Source organism: Leptonychotes weddellii, chromosome 9 (assembly GCF_054177405.1).
Source record: "Leptonychotes weddellii isolate Sample4059 chromosome 9, ASM5417740v2, whole genome shotgun sequence".
NCBI lineage: Eukaryota > Metazoa > Chordata > Mammalia > Carnivora > Phocidae > Leptonychotes > Leptonychotes weddellii.
Genome location: NC_138377.1, coordinates 67,188,234 through 67,213,777, shown reverse-complemented (window position 1 = coordinate 67,213,777; position 25,544 = coordinate 67,188,234). Strand labels below are relative to the sequence as shown.

The 25,544-nt window shown below is 39.3% G+C and overlaps 1 protein-coding gene across 3 annotated transcripts in view; it reads right to left on the bottom strand.

Moving 5' to 3' along the window:
* The window catches only part of SLC12A6 (solute carrier family 12 member 6), an 82,702-nt gene extending 61,871 nt beyond the window's left edge, over positions 1-20,831 (bottom strand). Inside the window, exon 1 of one of the 3 annotated variants that reach the window (XM_006730633.2) lies at positions 19,361-20,831. In XM_006730633.2, coding sequence (XP_006730696.1) covers positions 19,361-19,631 — 271 coding nt within the window. In that variant the 5' untranslated portion in view covers positions 19,632-20,831. Of the gene's footprint in view, positions 1-4,807; positions 5,007-19,360 lie in introns of those variants that run through there. The other 2 variants (XM_006730631.3, XM_006730634.3) reach the window with 2 other exon arrangements.
* Between the last annotated feature and the right edge of the window lie 4,713 nt (positions 20,832-25,544).

The following is a 25,544-nucleotide window of genomic DNA, read 5'->3' as shown; positions in this document are numbered from 1 at the left end:
TTTATTTGAGAGAGAGAATGAGAGAGAGAGAGCAGGAGAGGGGGGAGGGTCAGAGGGAGAAGCAGACTCCCTGCTGAGCAGGGAGCCCGATGCGGGACTCGATCCTGGGACTCCAGGATCATGACCTGAGCCGAAGGCAGTCGCTTAACCAACTGAGCCACCCAGGCGCCCAATTTATTTATTTTTTTAAAGATTTTATTTATTTATTTGACAGAGAGACACAGCGAGAGAGGGAACAGAAGCAGGGGGAGTGGGAGAGGGAGAAGCAGGCTTCCCGCCGAGCAGGCAGCCCGATGCGGGGCTTGATCCCACGATCCTGAGATCAGGACCTGAGCTGAAGGCAGACACTTAACGACTGAGCCACCCAGGCGCCCCTGATTTTTAATTTTAAGTAGACTCCACACCCACCATGTGGCTTGAACTCACAACCCTGAAATCAAGAGTCACACACTCTACCAGCTGAGCCAGCCAAGAGCTCCCTGAAAATATATATAATTTTTTTTTAAAGATTTTATTTATTTATTTGACAGAGAGATAGCGAGAGCAGGAACACAAGCAGGGGGAGTGGGAGAGGGAGAAGCAGGCTTCCTGCCAAGCAGGGAGCCCAATGTGGGACTCGATCCCAGGACCCTGGGATCATGACCTGAGCCGAAGGCAGATGCTTAACGACTGAGCCACCCAGGCGCCCATATATATATATTTTTAATCAATACCAAGAAACTCTTTGTCTACTTCAACCTATTTCAATGTTAGTCAGTAAAAGAAAGTAGTCCTATCACCTTCTTTAGAACATAAGCTTCATGGGTAACAAGCAGAACTAATAGCAGTCTAACAGCTTGTGGGTTTTTAATAAAACTAAAACTCTATTTAACACAAAATCTCTCTCATAGTATGTTCTCATACCATTTGGATTACTTGACAACTAATGTCTGGAGATGCTGTTCAATACCAATACAGGTTTCTTTCTTTTCTGTTACAGGTCTGTTTCTGAAAATTTCCTTAGAATCCTATTTCAAAGGAAGGGTAAATCTTCCAATCTGCTATCTGTATCAAGTGAAGGTAAATCCAGCAGCTGAAATCTGCCTAATCCATAGACACTATAAGAAGATCTGAGGAGTTAGGGAGAAGATTTGGAATAATTATTCCAGAGAAATACTTCAACAAACTCAATAAATATTTAAATAAATGAAAGAATGAAACATTTATACCTGATTAAGTAAATGCAATAAACAGTAACATTCAGTTGCACTGTTCCTATAAAAACCATCACAGATTTGGTAACACTCACATCAATTCCTGGGGACCCATGAACATCAAGATACAAAGTAACTTACTCTTAAAAAAAACTATGACCGTGGCATCAGGGTGTGATGGGAAGCACATAAAATTTAGAAGTCTGAACACTGGCTCTGCTTTACTCACCATGCAGCCCTAGGCAAGTACTTACTGACCACAGCCTTGGTTTCTTTATCTCTAAAAAGGCATTAAACACCCATTATCCCACAGTGAAGAGAAGATGAAATTGCTAATCCTTCATTAGGTAGCCTCATCTCTTAGCTCTCTTCACCACATGTCCAATGTGCTACCTTAAATTTTTATTTCCCACATGCGCTGTACCCTCTTCTCATACCTCCTATTGTTTTACTATTACTTATAATCTTTTCCAGACTTCCCTTCAAGAATCAGGTATATCCCAACCTCTGAGATACCTGTCTAGGGTCCCCTCTAGGCAATATTATTATTCTCTCCATCACCTGTTACCCAAAGCGGTTTCTTTTTGTTCTTATTAAACCACTAATCACAATAAGTAAAAGGCAGCTCTTATTTCTGAATGCTGTGTCACACATGTGTTAAGTGCTTTATATTCATTTTCCCATGTAATTCACAACCACCATGTAAAGTAGGTACTGTTATTCCTTTTATCAAAGAGTAAAGTAAGGTTAGAGAAGTTAAATAACTTGCCCAAAGTCACTCAAGTAATAATTAATACAAATTATCACTACTCTTAATTAGTAATAATTAGTAGGACTAATCCCAGTAGGACTGGGATTCAAAGCCAGGTCCCTGGCTCCAAAGCCATTCTGCTGCCTTTGGTGGGGAACTTACACTTTCTGTGCCTTTGCAGCCTTAAGAAAAAAGTCCAACACCTGGCATGACATTTGCACTGAACGCGTGTTTAATGAATTTAAAAGGCAGAGAAAAAGTCTATTCACTGAATAGCCTCTTATGTGCAATTCACCTGTATTTGGAGATACACAAATGATTTGATAAGGTCTCTATCCTCAAGGACCGACAGTGAGTCGGCTGGGGGAAGAGAGAGAAGTTAACAGATAATTGCAATACAGATGTGTTTCATAGGATTTCCATGGGCAGGCTGCTGGGAAAACATAGGATGGGGCACCTAAACTGGACGGGGAAGGAGGAAAACAGTCAAGAAAGATGTTAAGAGGGGCTCCTGGGTGGCTCAGTCCTTAAGCGTCTGCCTTCAGCTCAGGTCATGCATGATCCCAGCGTCCTGGGATCGAGCCCCACATCGGGCTCCCTGCTCAGTGGGAAGCCTGCTTCTCCCTCTCCCTCTGCCGCTCCCTCTGCTTGTGCGCTTGCACTCGTGTGCTCGCTCTCTCAAATAAATAAAGTTAAAAAAAAAAAAAAAGGTGTTAGGAAGTCTGAGTTTCTGCTTTTCCCTTCAAAACTAATTAAGCAGGGTTATACTAGATTGACATTTAGTAGCTAGCATGGCAGGGATTAATGTACTTCTTAAAATTAGATTATGTCTATATTCATATTTCTATTTTATCTCAAATTACCTGTCTTAGTTCAAATAAATCTCACCTTTGAGAGAACACATTTTAAAGAAGGATTTGCTTTCTAAATATGTTCCATTTATATGACGGTATGTATTTTTCTCTCCTCACAGATACAGACAGAAAAACATGAAAAAAAGCAACTGGTTACAAAACTGGCTAGTGTTAGAAGTGCTTGCCACAAAACCACAATCAATTTAGATTTTTAACTCAGAAGAACAGGGGGCTAAAACTTATTACGTTTTAAGCAACTGCTCCCCAAACAACATCTATCCTCAAAAATGTCATAATCCTAAAAAACAAACCAAAAAACAACAAAAAAACTTTTTAAGTTTTCCCCATATGTTTCCCTCCTTCCCCTCTAATTTAACCTTACGATAAAGAAAATACAATTTAGATAATATATTCCCATCAGTTGTTCACTTACCAAACAATAGTTCATTCAAGTGGCCACTTTCGGGCTGTCATGGAAAACGCCAAAATAAAAAGCCTTATTAAATTCAAGTTAGATTATATCTGTCACTTCTTTGCCCAAAGCAATAACTATGGAAGAACATAAATTAAGCCTAGCATGTCACTTATTACAAAGTTGGCTACTATCAAAAAATTTTTACAGTTCTAGGTAGTTGCTAATAGATTAAATGACTTCAACACTGTTGCAATTCGAGTAAAGCAGATTTCACCAAACATGATGGGACCAGTAAAGATGAAATAATAAAACAGCAGAGGTGGTGAAGAAAGGAAATAAAAAACCAATGACAAGTGAAATGAGGTACAGGTAGACTTTACTTGTTTGCATTGTGTGAAATTAAGACAACAGTAAAGCCAAAGCCTAAAGGGATTAAAATCTAAGGGCAGCAAACATAAGCAACTAAGAAAGTATTAACTTCAAACACACGCAATCAGGAAAATAAAACCTTAACTTCTTTGAGCTAAAGTTGTGGGGAACCAGGTTCAAGTTCAAAGTAGGCTAAACACTTCAACTTATCACCCTTGACTATTCAGCAAAATGAAAACAACCTGGCAGACAAAGACTTTCCATAAAAATCTTATCTCCCCTGGTAAATTCTCTCACTAGAAGGAAAAAATAAAAGGAATTTTTTTTGTAGTCTCTGTAAGTTAGAGATTTTTAAAAATTCATAAAGACAAGAGACAGTAAACAGCAGTTTACAGAAAGTAATTATGATGTGTTACTAGCTATAAAGAAAAGTTAGAGTCATGGAATTAAAAGGAATTTTGAGAGATTATTTATTCTCTTAGCCTATATTCACATACTAGAGAAGTTTTTCGACAATTTATGAAACTTATAGACTTGAAAAATAAAGGGCTTCAAACTACATCTATATTTAATGCAATATTAACTAACATTTTAATTGCATGTTTAAAAATTCAAAACCACAATTCCCCCAGCAAGTGTAACTGTTACCATTTAGAGAAAATAATAGGGATAATCACATTCATCAAACTTACTAAACCTGATGCTATGCTAGTCACCAAAATGATCTATTGTACTTCTTTCATTAAAGAGTTCTTAGACCTTTCGCTACTGAATTAATGTTTAACTGGTAAACTGAGGCAAAATACTGAATAACCTGAGAAATCACAAGTGCAGAGTCCACTGTACAAAACTACTGAACCATACTCTTCCCCTTTATGTACTTTTCCAGATATAATTTAAATTGTCCCAGCAAAAGGTGCAGTTTAAATTCCGCGTAAATTGACTTTTACTGTGCCTTCCTTTTCGCTTGAAAACTTTTCATATATTGCCACTGATTCAATTTCACCTGTAGGTAATGAACACAGAACTCATTGTGGGGAAAACAAACCAGAATGTGAAAAGAGAGAAGTTATCAGATATACAAGGGAGTGAAACAGTTGATTGAAAAAGACTTTAACCACACTACTTTCTCTCCATCCTTAAGGAGGTGTTTTTAAAATTTTAGTTACCATTTCTTTCACAAAAGACCCCATAGGTTCTAAAAGCTCCTAAATTGAGTACTCACCTGGTTCATCCGAATGCTGAATCAGGGCTTTTATTTCTGCTAAGCTGGGCTGTCCCTCTTTGGAGACCGAAGCTGCTGCCCCCTCCTCTGGGTCCTCTACCTTTGTCACCGTAAAGTGTGGCATTGTTATAGTTAGGAATCCTTGCTCTCGCTGTATTTAAACTTCCTTCCAGTCTACTTTCCCTGACTACCTCTTCCTTGCTGTGCCCCTTTCAGACTCAAATCACTGCCTACAGGAGACCGAGGCTGGGAATAGGGAAGTACTTTCTGTTCACGTGACCTACAGCCCAAGGGAGTGGAACGTTGGAAGACACGCCTTCCACTGTGTTTATCATTCACTCAAAAGGAGTAAGCACCCCACCCCTTGCTTATGGTTGTTAAGCTCAAGAATCCCAAGAACTGTTTAGGCAGCTTTCCCAGAACGGCCAAAAGCTGACAGTGGGCAGAATTCATAACTACCGCCCACTGTGTACTCACCCACTCATTTCCTTCACTTAAGTTATTTCCAATCCTACGTGCACGTCATGATCTCAACCTCTGCCCTCATATTTCACACGAGAAAGATTAGGGAACAGTTCATTGTACAAACTTTTCTTTTAAAGAAAAACTGGCACGACATCAATTTAGAAAATGAAACAAATTATTTGTAAACTTCTGTTGTTGCTTTATTTTAAAGTATATGAAAAATAGTAATTATTGTTCAGATGAGAACACTAATTCCACAAGTATTCAATGAACATCTACATATTTTATACAAGGCATAGTTCTAGACACTGTAGTGTATACCACGAATCCAAAAAGAGACAGTAATATTCCCAAAAGTCCAAGTTTGTTTTAAAAGAGCAAAATATTTTTATAAAGAGTTCAGACTTTTTTATTATACAGAGAGTTTAAACATCTTGTTTTAAAGAAAGAAAATTCAAGAAAATCCCACTGATTAAGAGTTGTATAGTTCCCTCAACACATTTAACATATTTAATTCTTGGTGTGTTTTATCAGATAACTGTATCAAGTGCTCAGTTGATAACTTTAACTATAGAGTTTGAGGCTGTATCTCTGAACTTAGATAAGGGAGTTCAGTAAATTGAGCCCTGTGTTAACTTCCATGTTGATGATGTAATATAAGGGCTTTGTTGTTAGTAACACCTGACATGTAAGACTGCACTAAATTTAACAGAGGGAATGATGGTTTACAATCCTCATTTATTCCTATACTATTTCTAAAAGAAAAGAAAGCCAATAGTTGTTGAAGACCTACTTTGTACTCTGCACTGCACTAGGAACTTTTCATTATGATCTCATTTAATCAGCACAGAAACATTAGGCTAAGGAACTTGCTCAAAGTCACAGTTTTTTGTTGTTTTTTTTTTTTTTAAAGATTTTATTTATTTATTTGACAGAGACATAGCGAGAGCAGGAACACAAGCAGGGGGAGTGGGAGAGGGAGAAGCAGGCTTCCCGCAGAGCAGGGAGCCCGATGTGGGGCTCGATCCCAGGACCCTGGCATCATGACCTGAGCCGAAGGCAGACGCTTAACGACTGAGCCACCCAGGCGCCCAGTCAGAGTTTATAAATAGCGAAGCCCAACCTAAAAACCTGTAGTACCCTTGTTAGTAGGTGGCATAGAAGTTTCATAGAAAGAAAACTCAGACACACCCCAACTTTAATTTCATGGGTTCCTGTATAGCACTGATTTGTAATCTTGGCTGCACACTGGAATCAACTGGGGAGATTTTAAAACTACTGATGTCTGGGTCCTGTCCCAGATATTCTGATTTAATCGCTCTGGAGTAGAGCCTGGGCAATAAGACTTTTTAAAAGCTCCCCTACCTCCCAGATGGTTCTAACAAGCAGCCAAAGTTGCAAATTACTAAGATAGGGGAAAGAGAAAAGTTTATCACCTAAGAAATCTTTGTAACTATTTTTACCTTTGTAACTATTTTATCTTTGAAATGAACTAAGTCAGGTGTGGTGTGCCCTTAGTGACTTTTCCATACTTAACAACTCAGGCAGCTACTCTACTAATTTATTCAAAGGAACTTAACTACCAAATTGTCAGAGATTTCAATATCAAATTCTGGGTTCCAAGTTCTTTTTTTTTTAAATTTTTAAATTTATTTGACAGAGAGACAGACAGCTGAGAGAGGGAACACAGCAGGGGGAGTGGGAGAGGGAGAAGCAGGCCTCCCGCCGAGCAGGGAGCCCGATGCAGGGCGCGATCCCAGGACCCTGGGATCATGACCTGAGCCGAAGGCAGACGCCCAACCACTGAACCACCCAGACGCCCCTGGGTTCCAAGTTCTTTAATACTTCAATGCCACGGGATATTTCCAATAGGATCTTGCCTTTCATATTTATTTAATAAAGAGACTTGAACTATGGCTAATCATCTACAGTTGATGGACACGAACAATGATAGATTATAAATCTGTGTACAGCTTGTGCATATAAGCCTATGTACAAATGTTACCCTGTCACTTCTCCCCTCTAAAAAAAATCCTCAAACTAAAGAAGTAAGAAGGTAATATATTCCTGTTAATCTGTGACAGGAGAATTCATTTACCAACTTGATGCTTTGATACCACAGTGCCCAGCAACTTTAAAATAGTTCTCTTTTAGGGTGGACTGTAGATAAAAGTGCAGGAGCATAAAAAATTGAAGGCAAAGTTAAAGTAATACAGAAAAAGTTTGGGGGAGGACTGGTAAAGCTGAGGTGAGTGCTGTGTGGGGAGTGATTAGATAGAGAAGGTAGAATATAAGAAATAGCTATTTAGGGATGCCTGGATGGCACAGCTGGTTAAGCATCCAACTCTTGGTTTCAGCTCAGTTCTGATCTATGGATCCTGAGATCGAGTCCCCCCCTTACCCCTCCCAACAACGTGCTCAGTGTGGAGTCCGCCTGGATTTCTCTCCCTCTCCCTTTGCTTCCTCCCTCCCCCCATGCTCTCTCTCGCTCTCTCTCTCAAATAAATAAATCTTTTTTAAAAATTAGAAATAGCTATTTAAAGTATAATAAACTATGACAATGGGGGCACCTGGCTGGCTCAGTTGGTAGAACATGCGATTCTTGATCTAGGGGTTGTAAGCTGGTTGTAATCTCTACACCCACATTTGGTGTAGAGATTACTTACTTAGATAGATGGACAGATACGTGTTAGGAAAAGTAGAGTAAAATGTTAATCACAGACTCTGGTGGGTGTATAGGTGTTCACTATAGAAGTCCTTCAACTTTCCGTATGTTTGAAAATTCTCATAATAAAATGTTGTGAAAAAATACAATAAACTGACACCATTATGAAAATGAACACACAAGTCAGAAACTGGGGGGAAATACCCCTAAAACATGTATTTGACAAAGGACTTGTATCTTGAATATATAAAAATCCTCTACAACTCAATAATTAAAAGACAAAAAAATTCAATAAAAAGTGGGGAAAAAAATGGGGTGCCTGGGTGGCTCAGTTGGTTAAGTAACTGCCTTCGGCTCGGGTCATGATCCCAGGGTCCTGGGATCGAGCCCCACATCGGGCTCCCTGCTCAGCAGGGAGCCTGGTTCTCCCTCTGCCTCTGCCTGCCACTCCCCCTGCTTGTGCTCTCTCTCTCTCTGTGTCAAATAAATAAATAAAAATCTTGGAAAAAAAAAAAAGTGGAAAAAAAGATTTAAGTAGACAATTCATAAAGGAAGTTATATAAATGGCTAATAAACTTGAAAAAGTGCTCAACATCACTGGCCTTCAGGGAAATGCAAATTAAAATCATCATTAAAACTGTTGGCAAGGATGGATGCCTGGGTGACTCAGTCGGTTAAGCATCCGCCTTCAGCTCAGGTCATGATTCCAGCGTCCTAGGATCGAGTCCTGCATCGGACTGGATCCCAGAACTCAATCGAGTCCCCTGCTCCTCGGGGAGCCTATTTCTCCCTCTCCCTCTGCTGCCCCCTCTGCTTGTGCTGTCAAATAAATAAAAAAATCTTAAAGAAAACAACAACTGTTGGCAAGGATGTAGAGCAAATGCTGGTGGGAATATAAAATAATACAACCACTTTGGAAAGAGGTCTGGCAGTTTTTGTTTTTAAAGGTTTATTTATTTTAGAGAGAGAGAGCACACGCACGCTTGTGCAGGGTGGCGGGGCAGACGGAGAATAAGAGAGAGAATTCCAAGCAGACTCCACTCCAAGCACCAAGCCTGATGAAGGGCTGTATCCCAAGATCCCAAGATCATGACCCAAGCCAAAACCAAGAGTCAGAAGCTTAACTGACTCTGCCATCCAGGAACCCTGGTCTGGCAGGTTTTTTAAAATAAATTTTGAACAAGTATGTTTATAGTAGTTTCATTCAAAGCAGCCCAAATAGGAAACAGACCAGTTATCCATCAATAAGATAAAGAACCTGTTGTATATTCATACAACAGACTATTACTCAACAATAACCAGGAATAAACTACTGATAGATTCAACAACATGGATGAATCTCAAAAATATTTTAAGTTATATATTACATATTAATTATATGCATACAGAAGTATTTGGAGTTGAAGCATAAATGATGCCTGCAACTTACTTTAAAATGCTTCAAAAATAGATGGATCCACTGGAAGGGATAAATATGTGGTAAAACAAATATAGCAAAATGTTAATTGTAGAATTTGGAGGATAAAGATACAGGTGTGTTCTTTCAATTCTTCTGTATGTTTGAAAATTGTCACAATAAAATGTTGGAAAAAATACAATAAACTGAAGTTCACTGAACGCTTTATAAAAGATCTTTAGATCTAAGTATAAAGCAAATCACTTATGAGTCAAATTCCATTTCACATAAAATTTAGGCAGTTACATAAATGGTAGTCCTGTACTTTGATTTTATAGTGTTGAATGCTGTTTGAAATCAGTCACCATACAGACTTGAAATACTTAGTTTTACATTTAAAAAAAAAAACTATGGTATTTTTAAGTAGTAAGACATAGGGCAGGCTAAGGCAAAAAGGGCATTTATAATGGCACTACTCCCATAGTGCTTTGTACATTAGGCCAAATATTATACATATTATATTTATTTTACTAATCAGTTTCAGTAAAACTTTGTGACTACATTATGTCTGATTTTTTTTTTTTTAAAGATTTTATTTATTTTACATAGAGAGAGAGAGAGAACAAGTAGGGGGAGCAGCAGAGGGAGAGGGAGAAGCAGGTTCCCTGCTGAGCAGGAAACCTGATGTGGGGCTCGATCCCAGAACCTGAGATCATGACCTGAGCCAAAGGCAGACATTTAACTGACTGAGCCACCCAGACGCCCCATTATGTCTGTTTTTTTTAAAAAAGCATGCCTACCCATTCTTTAGAAGAATGGATCTACTATGGGAAATATTTTAAAAGTATAGTTTACCATGCTACACTACCCAACTGCTTCTTTTTAATCACAGCTAACAGCTCATGACCACTAGCATTTTGTTTTATTCAACCCATTTATTAAAAAAAAACAAAGAAATTAGATGTAGTGAAAAGACTTATACAAGGAAAAGTCAGTGGGAAATTATTTTCAACATAAGGATTCTTTCAGGTTGTACTATATTGTTACACTAACCACTCAGTTTTAGAGTTAATCATATATGTATTTCTTACTCGTTCTCAGAACCTGAGAACTGTATTGTACAAAAGCCATACACAAATAATCTAGAACCACACTATGTTCTGAAGTGTTTTTTTTTTTTAAAGGATTTTATTCATTTATTTGAGTGAGAGAGAGAGAGTGAGAGAGACAGAGAGATCATGAGCAGGGGGGAAGAATAGAGGGAGAAGCAGACTCCCCGCTGAGCAGGGAATCGGATGTGGGGCTCGATCCCAGGCCCTTATCATGACCTGAGCCGAAAACAGATGCTTAACCAACTGAGCCACCCGGGTGCCCAGCTGAAGTGATTCTTAAGAATTTAGTAATTCATGCTAAAAATGGATCCACAATGCAAGAAAACTTCTATAATAAGTGAGCAGTAAGCAAATTCCTGGAATTAAAAAGCCACATACATTTTGAATACATGAGTTTTACCAAATGTCATTCTGCTCATTCCTGAGAGCATCTTGCAGATATAATGTTAAGGTTTTAGTAACACATTAAATAGTATTTTTTTTAATAAAAAATGCAACTAGAGCTTGATCAATGGTACCAGCATGCTATTAAAAAGCTGAAAAAGTATAAAATAGAGCAGACTAAGTTCCATGACATACACACAATGTAGACTTAACTCATCTGTCTACACCTTTTCATAGAATTCTGTCTCTCTCTCATACACACACACACACAAATTTGGTGGGAGCAGTGTGCAAAGAACAACGGATTCTGATTTGGAAACAGATTAAAATCTTATGAATCTCTCCTAAACTCTTGAATTTGAAGATCCATGCAGAGTACTTTATCTACTATTAAGATCCAGCCACACTTGAGAGAACCTTTAAAATTGTAAACAATTAATAGTTTTGTGCTTATAGTATTTGGTCTATTACAAATGGTATTTTTACAAAAAATAGTAAAGAAAGTGTAATCTACCTCCAAGCAGATGCTTTTTCTGTTTTTTTTCCCAAGCAGTTGCTTCTAATGTAGCAAGTTATTACTTCAAAATATTTAGGATATACATTCTCATTGAATCATTATAACCACCAGCCAGCAACTAAATATAAGTAGAAAACTACATTATGCTTTAATTTTCTTGATCAAGGTAAATTTATGATAAACTTTGAGCAACAAAGGTTATTTATGTTTTATTCTCAGTTGTAAACCCTTCATACTCTTTATTCTATAAATCTAACAACAAATCTGTAATAATTCATCTTATTAAGAGGATGTTGTTTGACAGGAAAAAGATCTGAATTATAGAATTTCTTTAAAATGTCTGAATTATAGAACTTCTAAAAAGGTACAGGAGTTCCAAAAATTTTTAACTTCTTATCTTCAAATATTAAGAGAGGAAAGAGGTCACGTGTTAGAGCAGGGATTCTTAAGGAAAATATCAGACTTGCCTGAAGGACTAACCCACTCCCTGACCCCCATTCATTTACTCAAGCTTCAAAGGGCCACTGGTGGGGAAACAATACCTCATGTGGTATCATTCAGAAGGTTAGGCAGTCAAAAGAACAGTGCTTTGCAAATTACCTCTGGTAAAGGACTATTTTTCTTTATATTCACAATTCATATGAAATACTAGAAAAATGGAAAATATACAAAACACAAGTTCTAATTTTTATATTCAGATTTGACATAAAATTGCTCTATCAAACTGCTATCCAAGTTTTTAAAAACTTTCAATTTCTGAACTTATCTCCTCACAGACAGGTTAAGTAAACAGCTCATGGACCAGCACCATTTACATACTACACTCCAAATGGCTGTGCTACAGAACGTTGTAAACATTTTACTGGCAGAGAATAAGCAGTTCAGTACTTAAATTTAGAGCTATAGCTGTAAAAGTATACTGACTTTCATTCTTAAGCAGAAAATGTATATATATTTTCCTTATTTAGCATATCGGCAAACCCTTTTTCTCCTTCAGACACTGGACAGTAAATAATGGTTTAAAATATCAAAATGATCACAAATTCTAAATTATGCATTATGTGAACAATTATAGAAATAATTTAATGAGTTAATCAATTACTTTGGTGAAGACCAACTATCATGGATAGTAAGAATTTAAAATTCCTAAATCTCAGAATTACAAAAAATTGTCTATGAAAACAGATTTTTATAAAATGGCATCAGTGATGAATATATGACATATTTGGGGGCTAACAACTGAAAGATAATACATAAAAGACCTTATTGTCTGATGGACTCAACATATTGTATTGCAAGGAAGACAAAGACTTCTCCAAATCAAAACATCAGGAAAATCTCATGCTTTATTGAAGCTGAAGAAATCATGTATTCAATACATATATGAATGCCCACTATGTGCCAGGAAATAGGAATACAATGGAGAAGGAGGCACTGTTCCTGCCCTCGAGGAGCTCACAATCATATTATCTACTTCACTATAAAATAAAAGGCAATCTTAAACCAGGACTGTATGTACAATATGGTGTAAGCATAGGCAGAACCCTTAGAGCACAACATACTACTACCTTGCCTAGTTATTTCTTCAGGGACTGAAGCCGTGAGTCTTCACTGAAGGAAAGAATGTAGTAGAAGGATAGTTGATGGCTAACTAATTTGATAGCTATATCGCCCATTTTGGCTGCTGACCCAAATATTAAAGAAGGCATTATCAAAAAGCCTCTGTGTACTCAAGAGTCCTCAGCTTCCCCTCTTTCCTTTTCTACAACATTACAACTCCCTATATAAGGCTGCCCATCTCTTTCATTAGTCGAATGTCATTACAGCCTAGATATTGTAGGACCCAAGAATCACCAACCAAAAACAACACTGGCACTATGAACATGGACTACTCAGTAACTCATTCAGAATTTCATTTCTGATGTATGACATTTCATTCTTTATTATGAAATACTTGCTAGATAGGCTTCTAATCAACACTACAAACAGTGCTTAGAAAATGAAACTGCAACACATGGTCAAAACTTAAGACATATTTCTAAAAATGTAAAGAAAGGAAAATAAAAACACAATTCAAAACAAAATTTTCTTGTTAATTTCACCTCAGAGAACAAGTGGTTTTTTTGTTGTTATTGTTGTTGTTATTGTTTTAAATAAGTTAATGCTTCTTTCCTCCCTTGCAACAAAACTCCATTTTGAAATAGATCTGCTGTGAGGTGCCTGGCTGGCTCAGTCAGTATAACATGCTATTCTTGATTTCAGGTTGTGAGTTCTAGCCCCACGTTGGGGGTAGAGATGTAGAGATTACTAAAACAAAAAAACAAAAATTAAAAAAAACCCCAAAACAAATAGATCTACTGAAACTTGGGTCAAAATAAGAATATTCATTAACTTTAGGAGAAATGACTGTATTAAATCAATAACTGTATAATTCAGCATTACTAAGCTGCCCTGGGTATTTGCAGACCATTTACTTAAAAGACACTGAAAGAGGGGCACCTGGCTGTTTCAATCAGTGAAGCATGCAATTCTTAATCTTAGGGTTGTGGGTTCCAGCCCCACGTTGGGGGTAGAGATTACTTAAAGATAAAAACTTTAAAATACATATTTTTAGGCCAGAATTCCTTTCAGGAACATAGAACCTTAAAATGATTCAGGAAACATGTCCTTTTACTACCTCTTTTTGAATAATAAAAACAATAAACTGTTTCCTTTCATGTCCCCAGTGCAAGGCAAAAAGCTGCAAAAATGTACACCGAACATAAAAATTGCATTTCTTTTATGCTTCTTACTAAATGTTTAAACAGAGCCAACCAATGGTAGTATAGTAGAGGAAGTGTAATAACAGGAATACTGATATTAAAATCACACACACCTGGGTTTAAATCACTATTCTTCAGTTTATTATTTGTATGACCTTGAGTAGGTTACTTAACCTTATCAGTTTCAATTTTTGTCTGGATGAGAAATCCCATCATAGCTCCTAAGAAAATGACTTTTTTTAAATGAAAAAGTATCTGGAACGCCTGGGTGGCTCAGTTGGTTAGGCATCTGTCCTCGGCTCAGGTCATGACCCCAGAGTCCTGGGATTGAGTCCCGCATTGGGTTCCTTGCTCAGTGGGGAGCCTGCTTCCCCCTCTGCCTGCCCTCTTCCTGCTTGTGTTCTCTCTCTCTCTGACAAAATCTTTAAAATGAAAAAATATCAAAACATGATTTTTCAGGAAAGGAAAGAATTAACCTCTCAAGGGAAGAATGTTTTCTATATATATATCCTAATAATTCTTAGAATTTTATTTGGAAATTAGCACACTGCTCAACTACAAAAAAATAAATCAATTAAGTAAATTTTTTACATGCATCTTAGATATAAATTACCCAGTTGTGAAAGTAAGTATTATTTCTGGATATTCTGTCGGTTAAGTGTCTGCCTTTCGGCTTAGGTCATGATCCCAGGATCCTGGGACTGAGCCGAAGGCAGACACTTACCCGATGGAGCCACCCAGGCACCACTCTTATGATTTTCTCCGTAACATTTTCTTTTCTCTAGCTTACTTTATTGTAAGAATATAGTATAGAATACATACAAAATTGTTAAAATTGACTTTATATTATTGGTAAGGCTTCCAGTCAACAGTAGGCTATTAGCAGTTACGGTTCAGGGGGAGTAAAAAATGATACTCAAATGTTCTCTCGCATGGGGGCTGGCACCCCTAACCCCTGTGCTGTTCAAGGGCCAACTATAATATTCACCTTTGATTGGCAAAACAATGTAATTCACTTATTTTCGTTTGGGGCAAAAAATTAGAAGTTTTTTGGAGAAGTATAGAAAAGTACTTAGTACTTTGAAACATGTTCTTATGGAAAAAAAAAAAACTAGATAGCTTTCAAAGTTGCATAGTCAATCATTATTCTGATTTAACCTTAGCATGAGAGACATTTATGAGACCTACCAATAACACACAGAATTGGTAGATCAAATAGGCTAAACACACATGTAGTGTAATGGCTCCAAGGGAAGATAAATATTCTATTCTATTAGACCTACTAACATTTAAGGAAAAGCCTACTGTGCCTATCCACTCAGTGAAATCCCAATCAGGTGGGAAAGGTCTTCCCATAGGTTCAGCATTAATCACTCTTTCCTTTGGGGCTCTGGTCTTCAACTCTGGCTTTCTGTTAGAAATCAGATTTTTGAAAAGCTTTTAAAAACTACTGATAACATATAACATATAAAATATATAAACATATAAAACATATAAAAATATGTTCCCTGCTCTTTTTTGGGAATTATTATTTCAACAATCATTTAAGAGAGCCAGATGGTTATGAGGCAAATGTAAAAAATGTTCATTATGGCAGAGACAAAATGATATATGGAAAGCACTGGATATAAGTCAGGAGGCCTGTGCTTCAGTCTTGGCTTTGCCACTCTGTGAGCTACAAATAACCATCACTGTGAGCCTTAGTTTCCTCAGTTTTTAAAAAGGAGTTTGACCAGAATTCAATTTTTTTTTTCAGAATTCAATTTTTGATCATCTGAGGTTCCCTAACATGCTATGCCTCTTAAAATTTGTATTATAAAAGTGATATACCCTCAATATAAAAAATTGTACATGCCCTTCTGAACTGTTTAGGTAAAGGGAAGTTCCCATCCTCCACTCTATTTTCATAACTCCCCAAAGCTATCCACTCTCAACAGTTCCTGGTATCTTTTTTTTTTTTTTTTTAAAGATTTTTTATTTATTTGAGACAGAATGAGAGAGAGAGAGAGCACATGAGAGGGGGGAGGGTCAGAGGAAGAAGCAGGCTCGCTGCCGAGCAGGGAGCCCGATGCGGGACTCGATCCAGGGACTCCAGGATCATGACGTGAGCCGAAGGCAGTCGCTCAACCAACTGAGCCACCCAGGCGCCCTTTTTTTTTTTTTTTTTTTTTAAAGATTTTTATTTATTTGCAAGAGAGAGAATGAGAGACAGAGAGCATGAGAGGGAGGAGGGTCAGAGGGAGAAGCAGACTCCCTGCTGAGCAGGGAGCCCGATGTGGGACTCGATCCCGGGACTCCAGGATCATAACCTGAGCCGAAGGCAGTCGCCTAACCAAGTGAGCCACCCAGGCGCCCCAGTTCCTGGTATCTTTTAGGCACTGTTCATGTATAAGCAAGTACAGACTAAGATTCTTGTTTTTATTTACCAACTGCACAGTCCCATCAATTCTAAGGGAACCTTGACAAAACGAAAAGACAATTATAAATACTTTGATAACAGGGGCACCTGGGTGGCTCAGTCAATTAAGCTTCTGCCTTCAGCTCAGGTCATGATCCCAGGGTCCTGGGATGGAGCCCCCACAAGGTTGGGCTCCCTGCGCAGCGGGGAGTCTGCTTCTCCCTCTCCCTCTGCCTGCTGCTCTGCCTACTTGTGCACTCTCTCTCTCTATAATAAATAAGATCTTAAAAAAAATACTTTGATAACAGAAAAATAATTATCTACTCAAAAGGCCAACAGTAGAAAAAATTAAAACAGAATAAGTATTTAAAACTTCCTGTTTCACACCACCCCCAACCCCCACCCCCTGCTGTGCAATGTAATGTAAAAAGCATATGACAAGAAATTTAAGATGGGAAGCTTAAATGTGGAAGAAATGTGGGAGGCATGGGAATTGTGGAGAAAGGAGAGATAATCATACAATCACAATCACAGAAGGATGTATAAAAGGCCAAAAAGTCACAGAATTCTAAATATTAAAATAGCAAACACAATTTTGAAATACACTATGAGCTTAAAGACAGAATCAATTGCAGAAAACACAGTGTTGTTTTCCTAAAATAATGCCAGCCCAGAGACAAGTGTAGATCACTATGTCCTTGATTTTCTTGACAACAGCATCCTATAAAGATCTAACAAGGGTATCCACAGATTATGAAGCCAAAGACGAAATAATTGTATTTTTGACCAGTCCCTCTGATAGTGGGGAAAATATATCATAAGATTATAGTTGTCATAAGAATTTCTTTTAGAAGATAGAAAGAGAAAAAATAGGTCATTAGTAAAATAGTTTCCTATTTTAGTTTCCTGAGAATATACTGGAAAATAGTTTTCTATCTCTAGTTTCCTGAGAATATAATGGAAATTGCAATCTAATGGCTGGACTACTGATTTCTCTTTCATTTGGTACCAGAGTATTTAAACATTAAGGACTATGTTAGAAAGAGAGCCAAGCTTTAACTTCTATATCCACCTAGACAGCATAGATTTCACCTAGACATGTCCCAGTTTTACCCCTATCATGTAAAATGACACTGCTCTATCCTGTAAAGAATGCTTGTAAATAAGGTAAGAACAGCAGCCTGGATCAGGAACCTGTTCCAGAAGGCTAACACATTACTCAAGTCCACTTTTTAAACAGATTAAAAATACAGTTCCATAACATATAAGTCACAAGTCTAACAACATTTAGCCATAAATTGTCTAGCGACAATTACAGCAATAAAAAAATTAACACTGTTATAGTCTATACCTGGTATTTCTACAACCTAAATATAGTATGATGGATATAAACTAAAACAACAATTTAGAATTTGAGGAAGAGAAAATGATAAATTATTTTTATTCCATAATGTAACTTTAATACCATGGTACATGGTATAAAGTTTGTCAAGAAGTTGTAAATAGAGGGCGCCTGGGTGGCTCAGATGGTTAAGCGTCTGCCTTCGGCTCAGGTCATGATCTCAGGGTCCTGGGATCGAGTCCCGCATTGGGCTCCCTGCTCCTTGGGAGCCTGCTTCTCCCTCTGCCTTTCTCTCTCGCTCTGCCTCTCATGAATTAAAAAAAAAAAAAAAAAAAAGAAGTTGTAAATAGATAAGTCCATATCTCCATAAGTCAGTCAAGTGAATTCGAGGACTACAAACTTTACCAGCTCTACCTTGTTTCCAAACATTCAAAAACACAAACCGAAATAAGGAACTAAAATCATTCTGGTTTCCTGCACCCTTTAGGTTAAGAGGAACAGTATTTCCTGACACCGGAAAATGTCAAGTCAGTAGCTGAAGTTATGGTTTTCAAATTTGGGTAGAATACCATTTTAAGAGTCTTTAAGATTCTTAAGAGAAATTTTCATTACTTGACATATCTACGTCAGAATTTAGCATAAAACTAAACATATAAATCAGTACAGCAATTCTCAAACTTTTCTATCCCACAGTCTGAAAAATGTTATGACCTTTCCATTTTATCTCATTTCTCTCTTCCATCACCTCTTCCCACTAAATCCAGTAAAAACTTCCAAACCAGCTAACCCAAATTCGTTTAGGCAGCTAAAGGTCTGCAGTGGTGAAGTAAGTCAGAAGTGGCTTGGGTACCACTACTTCCTGACTACAGAGACTCAATACATCCCATATAAAGTTCAAAGTGAAAAAATTATGTCAAAATCGGGCCCTAAAAGCCTCTTTACAAAATTATATGGGAATCAGGCCCTAAAAGCCTCTTCAGAATTTCTCCATTCCACAGTATAGCACAAAAGACCCACCAGCCTCACTGTGAACTTAAGCTTCTTGAACCACTGTCTCTGTAAAATATACATTTTTAAAAAGAATTTTGTGATACAATATCTGAAGTCTTTGTAGGAAAGCTAATAACTAAGAGATGATCAATAACTACTGCTAGTAACTAGCCTTAAAAGCAGACTGTAATAGTTAGAGCCGCAAAGCTCGCTCTCCACTAAATTTCACAATTTAGGATTCTCTGCGCTGAAAAACTATTAAATTCTTTGATATTCACCCTTAACCAAAACCACTCATTTCAATTCCAAGGAGGCAAAAATGAAGTAAAAATAGAAATCTACTTTCTTTCCCACATGCCAAAGTTATTACTACAGACAGTCATCGTGCTAACCATTATTCCAAAGGGTTCCTAGGCATCTCAAAAAGAGATTGCTCGGTTCCTGATGATTACTGTATAATGGAAATCAATCAGATAAATAAGCCAGTAATTAAAGTATCCTGTCATCTGTGTTCCCACTTACCCTCGGTAACATCCTGGGGATTAGAAGTCCGGTCACTAGCTGGATCCAGTGCAACAGTTGCTAGTGAAGTGGTGGCTCCAGACATCTCACTCATAGGCTCACTACGGCTTGTTTCAGGCACACTTTCCCGTGAGCTAAATCTTACTCGGGAACTGGATCGGGAGCTGAGGTCCGGGCTGGTATCTGACAAACCTGGAATGTCATCGATCTTCGTTGGTGTCACCATGAACCGAACTGAAGCCATCTTGGTGGTGGTTTCTGGAGGATGCATTATTCTCTTTTCCTTTATAAGAACAAAGAAAAAAGGAAAACCCCGCAAAATCCTTCCTCCTACGCTTACTTTTGATTGCAAAAATAGAAAAGATAACTTTTTAAAAAACCCTCAATAACCTTGATTTACACCACACAAAAAGTCCCAAATAAGAATTCTACTCAGAATTCAAACGGACTATCCTAGAAAGTGCACAACCAGTAAATATTTAAGGAAAAAAAAAAAAAGACAAAACGATGCCAATCTCGTGGAACTTCGTTCCTTCAGAAAGAAGAGTGATTTAGCTGTCTCCCCTGGTCCAGGGCTGCGGGCTCAGTGCCATGGTCTCAGAGAAGCAGGTGAAGCCTTTCTCCCCCCGACCCCCAGGTTTCTGCCGAGGTAGTTAAGTCTTTTATCTGGTAAATGTCCCACGGTTCTAGTTGAACAAAGTGCGCGCAGGCCCACCCTTATCAGGCGAATATAGCACAGATCAGATTGCGAAACGGTGTACACCGGCCACCTGTTGTGTATCAGGTGAATACCCCACAGGTCTGGCTGGGTGGTGTGTGTAGAGCCAGCCGATATTTGGGAGGCCAATAATCCACTTGGGTCTGGTAGGAGAGATGCGCATGCATAACGGGAAAAATACCCCACACTACTGGATAGAGGAGAATGAAAAGGGTGAGCAGAGGATGCAGGGGCAGAGCGGATTCCCGTCTCCAAGAGGTCTGCGGGGGTGGCCCACCCGCTCTTCTGGCAGAACGGTCCCTAGGATCTGGAAGGCGGCGGCTAGCGAGCAGATCAAGATCCCTCGGACTGCAGCTCAGGGTCGTGGCAGGTCGTCGCTAGTCCATCGAGCCCACGGTCGGCTCGCTGGGTTTCTCCTGCGTGTGACAGGACGGGCCACCCCTTTGCCGGAGGACGCTTTCTCCCCCACCAGGGCCGCGGCGCAGGTCAGCCCCTCGCCGTTCTTCCTTCGGGTCCTAGCAAGAGAGGAGATGGCCTCGCAGGCTGGCCCGGGTTAAGCAGGAGGGGGCGGCGGGGATGAGGGGCGGAGGAGGTCGCAGGTGCGGGATACCGGCGCCAGCTGATGCGGGTGCGCGCGCAGCTGTTGTTTACGAGCCGGTAACTGTTTCGGAGCCGCGGCGCGCTCAGGAGGGCTCCGGCTGCCGGGGAGGGCGCCCCCTCCCCGGGTAGACGCCAGAGCAGCCGTTACGTGACCTCGCCGCCCCCGGCCCCGGGCCCGGCGGGCTGTACCAGCGCCGCCGCAGCCCCTCCCTTCCCTCCCAGCTCGTTCCTCATTCGAGGTTAACGGTCCGAAGAGAAGCCTCGGGGAGCGGTCGGAGGGCGGTACCGTCCCGCGAGCGTCGAGGAGCCCCGCCCAGCCTCTGCAGTCTGCAAGGTGACGGAAAGGGTTGCGCGCATGCGCTGCCGGGGTCGCAGCGGGACCGAGGAGCCAAACGTGCGAAGCCCGGAGGAAGATGGGAATTGTAGTTGAGGGTTGGGGCCTGAGCTGCGTGCACTGGAGAAAACAAACCCCTTTCCTTCTGGGTCCCGCTGTGTTGCACGAACTCACTCTGGAGGCACTGGGGGAGCAGACGATGCCCCTTGCCCTCAGAACCTCAAAAACCATCTCTTTTTAATAAAAGCGTCTCTGAAAATACCGTTCATAATTTCTTTAAAAATCACCAACCTCCCATACCATATACCTAGGTATGACCATTACTGAAATTTTTAAGCTGATGTCTGTTTTTAAAGCACCGTATTGTCAAATTATATTCATTTTGTGCTAAATTTTTCTTTTTCCTGTCCTTAAAATGTCTTTTACCATGTATGCTTATATCAACTCATGTTGTACACCTTAAATATATACAATTTGGTCAATTATACCTCAATGAGGCTGGAGAAAAACGCTATTTTCACTTTCTAGTTAGACCGAAGGTTCAATTAAAGAAATTTTTTTTAATTTTATTTTAAGATTTTATTTATTTTTGCGAGAGAGAGAGCGCGCGCACACAAGCGTAGTACGAGTAGTAGTCTACCTGCTGAGCAAGGGGCTCAGTCCCAGGACCTGGGGATCATGACCTGAGCTGAAGGCAGACGTTTAACCAACTGAGCCACCCAGGTGCCCCTGCATTCTGCTATTTTTTTGGTCATTGCAATGACCTCAGTCAGGAGATGAGAAAATGCTTGAAGAATGAGTACATGGAAAAGAGGACCAAGAACAGGGAGCATGACACTGCAATGCGAAAAAGACTTTTTAATCCGGTGGAGGAATCTGAAAAATAAATTACAGGCATACCTCATTAAAAAAAGAGAGAAAGCCTCAGATTTGAATGACCAACAGGCTTGCCTGAGAAGAACATTAATACCTCAGGAAGTGAATTTCCTGCTTCCTCAGGAAGCTATGAGCCAGAGTTGTTAATCATAGGCTTTAAAGAGAAAGAATCAAACTTTAAGGAGGTTTACATTTTATCTTGTTTTTAAAAAAGATTTTATTTATTTATTTGAGAGAGACAGACAGATAGTGAAAGAGAGCACAAGCTTGAAGGAGAGGGAGCCTGACACAGGGCTCTATCCCAGGACCCCGGGATCATGACCTGAGCCGAAAGAAGGCAGGTGCTTAACTGACTGAGCCACCCAGGTGCCCCAGGTAGTTCACATTTTAAATGGGAATTTATTTCTCATTTTGTTACCTGGATCTTTCTTGTTTTGTGTTTTTGTTTTGTTTCTGTTTTTTAAACATTTTAGTCCTTATTTACACATTGTATATCTCAAAAAAGTTTTTTGTTTTTTTAATTTTTATTACCGGATCTTTTTAACCAGACTTTGGATTTTATGTGTCATTTGATAAAAGAGAATTTCCTGGCTCAGGTTTTCAATACAGTTCTGATCTATTGCTAAGGATGATGTGTAAACATTTCCACTTGTGAGGCGTAAGGACCCAGGCAAAGCCAGGGCACAGACTGTTAAATTTAAATGTCTCGATCAAAGCTATAGGAAATAACTTTCAAACAAAATATTGATGAGTCAAAATTTACTTAACACTTCTATTTGTATGTTAAACATGCTAAGAAAAATATTGTGGTAGCAGTAGTAGGGAAAACACTGGCAATGGAGTAAAAAAGTACCTCATTGTTTCCTCCAGGTCTAAAATAAAATAAAATAAAATAAAACAGGGGCGCCTGAGTGGCTCAGTCAGTTAAACGTCTGCTTTCTGTTGAGGTCATGATCGCAGAGTCCTGGGATTCAGCCCCCAATCGGTCTCCTTGCTCATTGGGAGTCTGCTTCTCCCTCTCCCTGCAGCTCCCCCTGCTTATGCTCTGTCAAATAAGTAACTAAATAAAATCTTTTAAAAAAAATTTTCAGAATGCTGTGGTGTTTGTGACATTCCTGAGGCAAGTTTATCAAGACACTGCATTCTTCAGTGTGCAAGTGTGGAGATAAGTCAGGATGCATGTTTAAGAGGTGATGGAGCACAGCAGAGCAACCCGACGCCAGGTGGCCAAGGCTCCTGCACTCTCCACAGCTGACCCTGCTGTGGGCCAGCCCCCACTCGGCCAGCCCCCACTGCTCTCATAGACTTTCTCATATTTATAAGGAAATGGTGGGTTTCTGCAACATCCAATTTTGTTTCATACCAGTGTATTTTCATTCACTTACATATACTACCTAATACCAATATACTACACCTCTTAAAACTCTCTTCTTCCGTTTCTGAGCATATCTCAGATGTTAATATCCAGAGAACCTTTTAAGGAAAAAGTCCTTGGTATATTTAAACCAGTCTACCTTTTCTCTTCTATTTCAATTAGGAATATTTCCAGATCAAAGTCTTTTCATTTCAGTTTACACAGCAGGTAGGTAGCATGGAACAATAGTAATCCTTTTTGGGGAGGGGTGGGGGCAGGTAGTGGGTTACTTATAAAGACAAAATTACAGTCAAATTACAAAACATTGCTAGCAGAGTTCACTTACTGACTTTGGTGTTTAAGAAGTTTCCATAGCAGATCCTTTTTCCAGTTATTGCAGAATTAACATTTCTTCCATCACTGTCCCCTTAATAAGATAGGGTAACACTTTAAAATCCCTGTAAGTGAACATGCTAAGAAATTAAAAATTGCTTGACAGGAAACAAGAATTTCATTTTACCATTCCCATAAGTGATTCAAAAATCATTTGTCTTCTATTATCACTCAAGTCGAGAGATTTTTTTTTTCCAGCAGTCAGCAACTATCCTCAACTTTTCTGCTAAGACAGTCAGACATCAGAGTCCAAGAGAAATGTTTATCCCTTTCCAGGACCCGTGCTGATAAATTAAATTTATGCCGATTTAAGTTACATCTACTTCTAGAATCTAGAATCTTGATGCCGTAGAAAAAGATTGTTTAATTAGAACACAATCTCCATAAAGAAGTTTTTAAATCAGTGGCACTAGGCAAACATTCAAATCCAATGTCAAAAGCCAAACGGGAAGACTGGAAAATAATGAATTGATTAACTTAGCAAAGAGAGGAAGAAGCAAGCTAGCATTTTTTTGAAAGCTTACATACAGTATTTGGCCTCATCATTCCTCTACTATGAATTGTCCTAAGAAATCTCCCAGGGGTTTTTTTGTTTGTTTGTTTTTTAATTAACCCCAACAGTAGCTTAAAAAACAGCAAAATCCCTGCTTCAATCTCTCATACCTCATCTTCTAAATTAAGATCCATGTAGAGTTCCACAAAGCAGCTGGCTGCCAAAGAGAATATAAAGTTAGGTGTATGTGAGAAGACAATTCCTTGATGGAGAGAACTAAAAACCTGGGAATATTTTCGGAGGGGGAGTAAATAAGTATCAAGGCATTTGTATTCACAACAGTTCTATTTGCAACACAGTGTAGATATATTGTTATCCACCACTGAATCCTATCAAATTTCAAGTTGGAATAAGGCTTAGAAATGATGAGAAAAATGAGACTACACTGATTACTTTCTCAAAGTCATGCAGAAATCTTGGTCTCCTGACTTCCAATTCACTGCATTCCCTCTACAATATAGCTGCTATTTTTTTTTTTTTAAACATTTTATTTATTTTGAGAGAGAGCTAGACAACACAAGCAGGGGGAGTGGGAGAGGGAGGAGGCTCCCCTCTGAGCAAGGAGCCCAACGTGGGACTCAATCTCAGGACCCTGGGACCATGACCTGAGCCGAAGGCAGACGCTTAAAAACTGAGCCACCCAGGCGCCCCTGCTATTATTTTTCAAGCAACTCCTCCATTTTGAGTCAAAACGTCATTTCAAGGGGCAGGAAATTACTTAAACGAGAACAAGGGTATTTTTCAGTGAATGGGGACAGTTGTGGAAGAGTCTGAACCATTTTTCCGGTTCCCCAACACCGTATCCCGCACAGCACTACTGCGATAGCAGTGACTGAAGGTTTTTTTTTCTTTTTGAAGATTTTATTTATTTATTTGACAGAGACACAGCGCGAGAAGGAATACAAGCAGGGGGAGTGGGAGAGGGAGAAGCAGGCTTCCCGCCGAGCAGGGAGCCCGACGGGGGACTCGATTCCAAGACCCTAGGATCATGACCTGAGCCGAAGGCAGACGTCCAACGACTGAGCCACCCAGGTGCCCCAGTGACTGACGGTTTTCTTCCAAGGGCTCTTGTTGTACCCCTGGGGTGCTCTTCCTTCTCATCTCCCTCTTTTTTGTTTTTAAATCCCTCCTTTTCCCCCACAACATACAAAATAAGAGCTTTTCAAATCATTTTAATAACCTAGCAGTGATTCAAAATATGGAAAGAAGACTCAAAAGAAGGATGCTACCATGATCGATTTACACAAGCACGATCAAGGGCAACGATGAAACCGGATTCCAAAGAGCAAGGGTGGTAAGAAGGCTTCCACGCTCACAGTTTGAAGAGCTTGGTTTCGGAAAGTCTCTGAGGGGTAG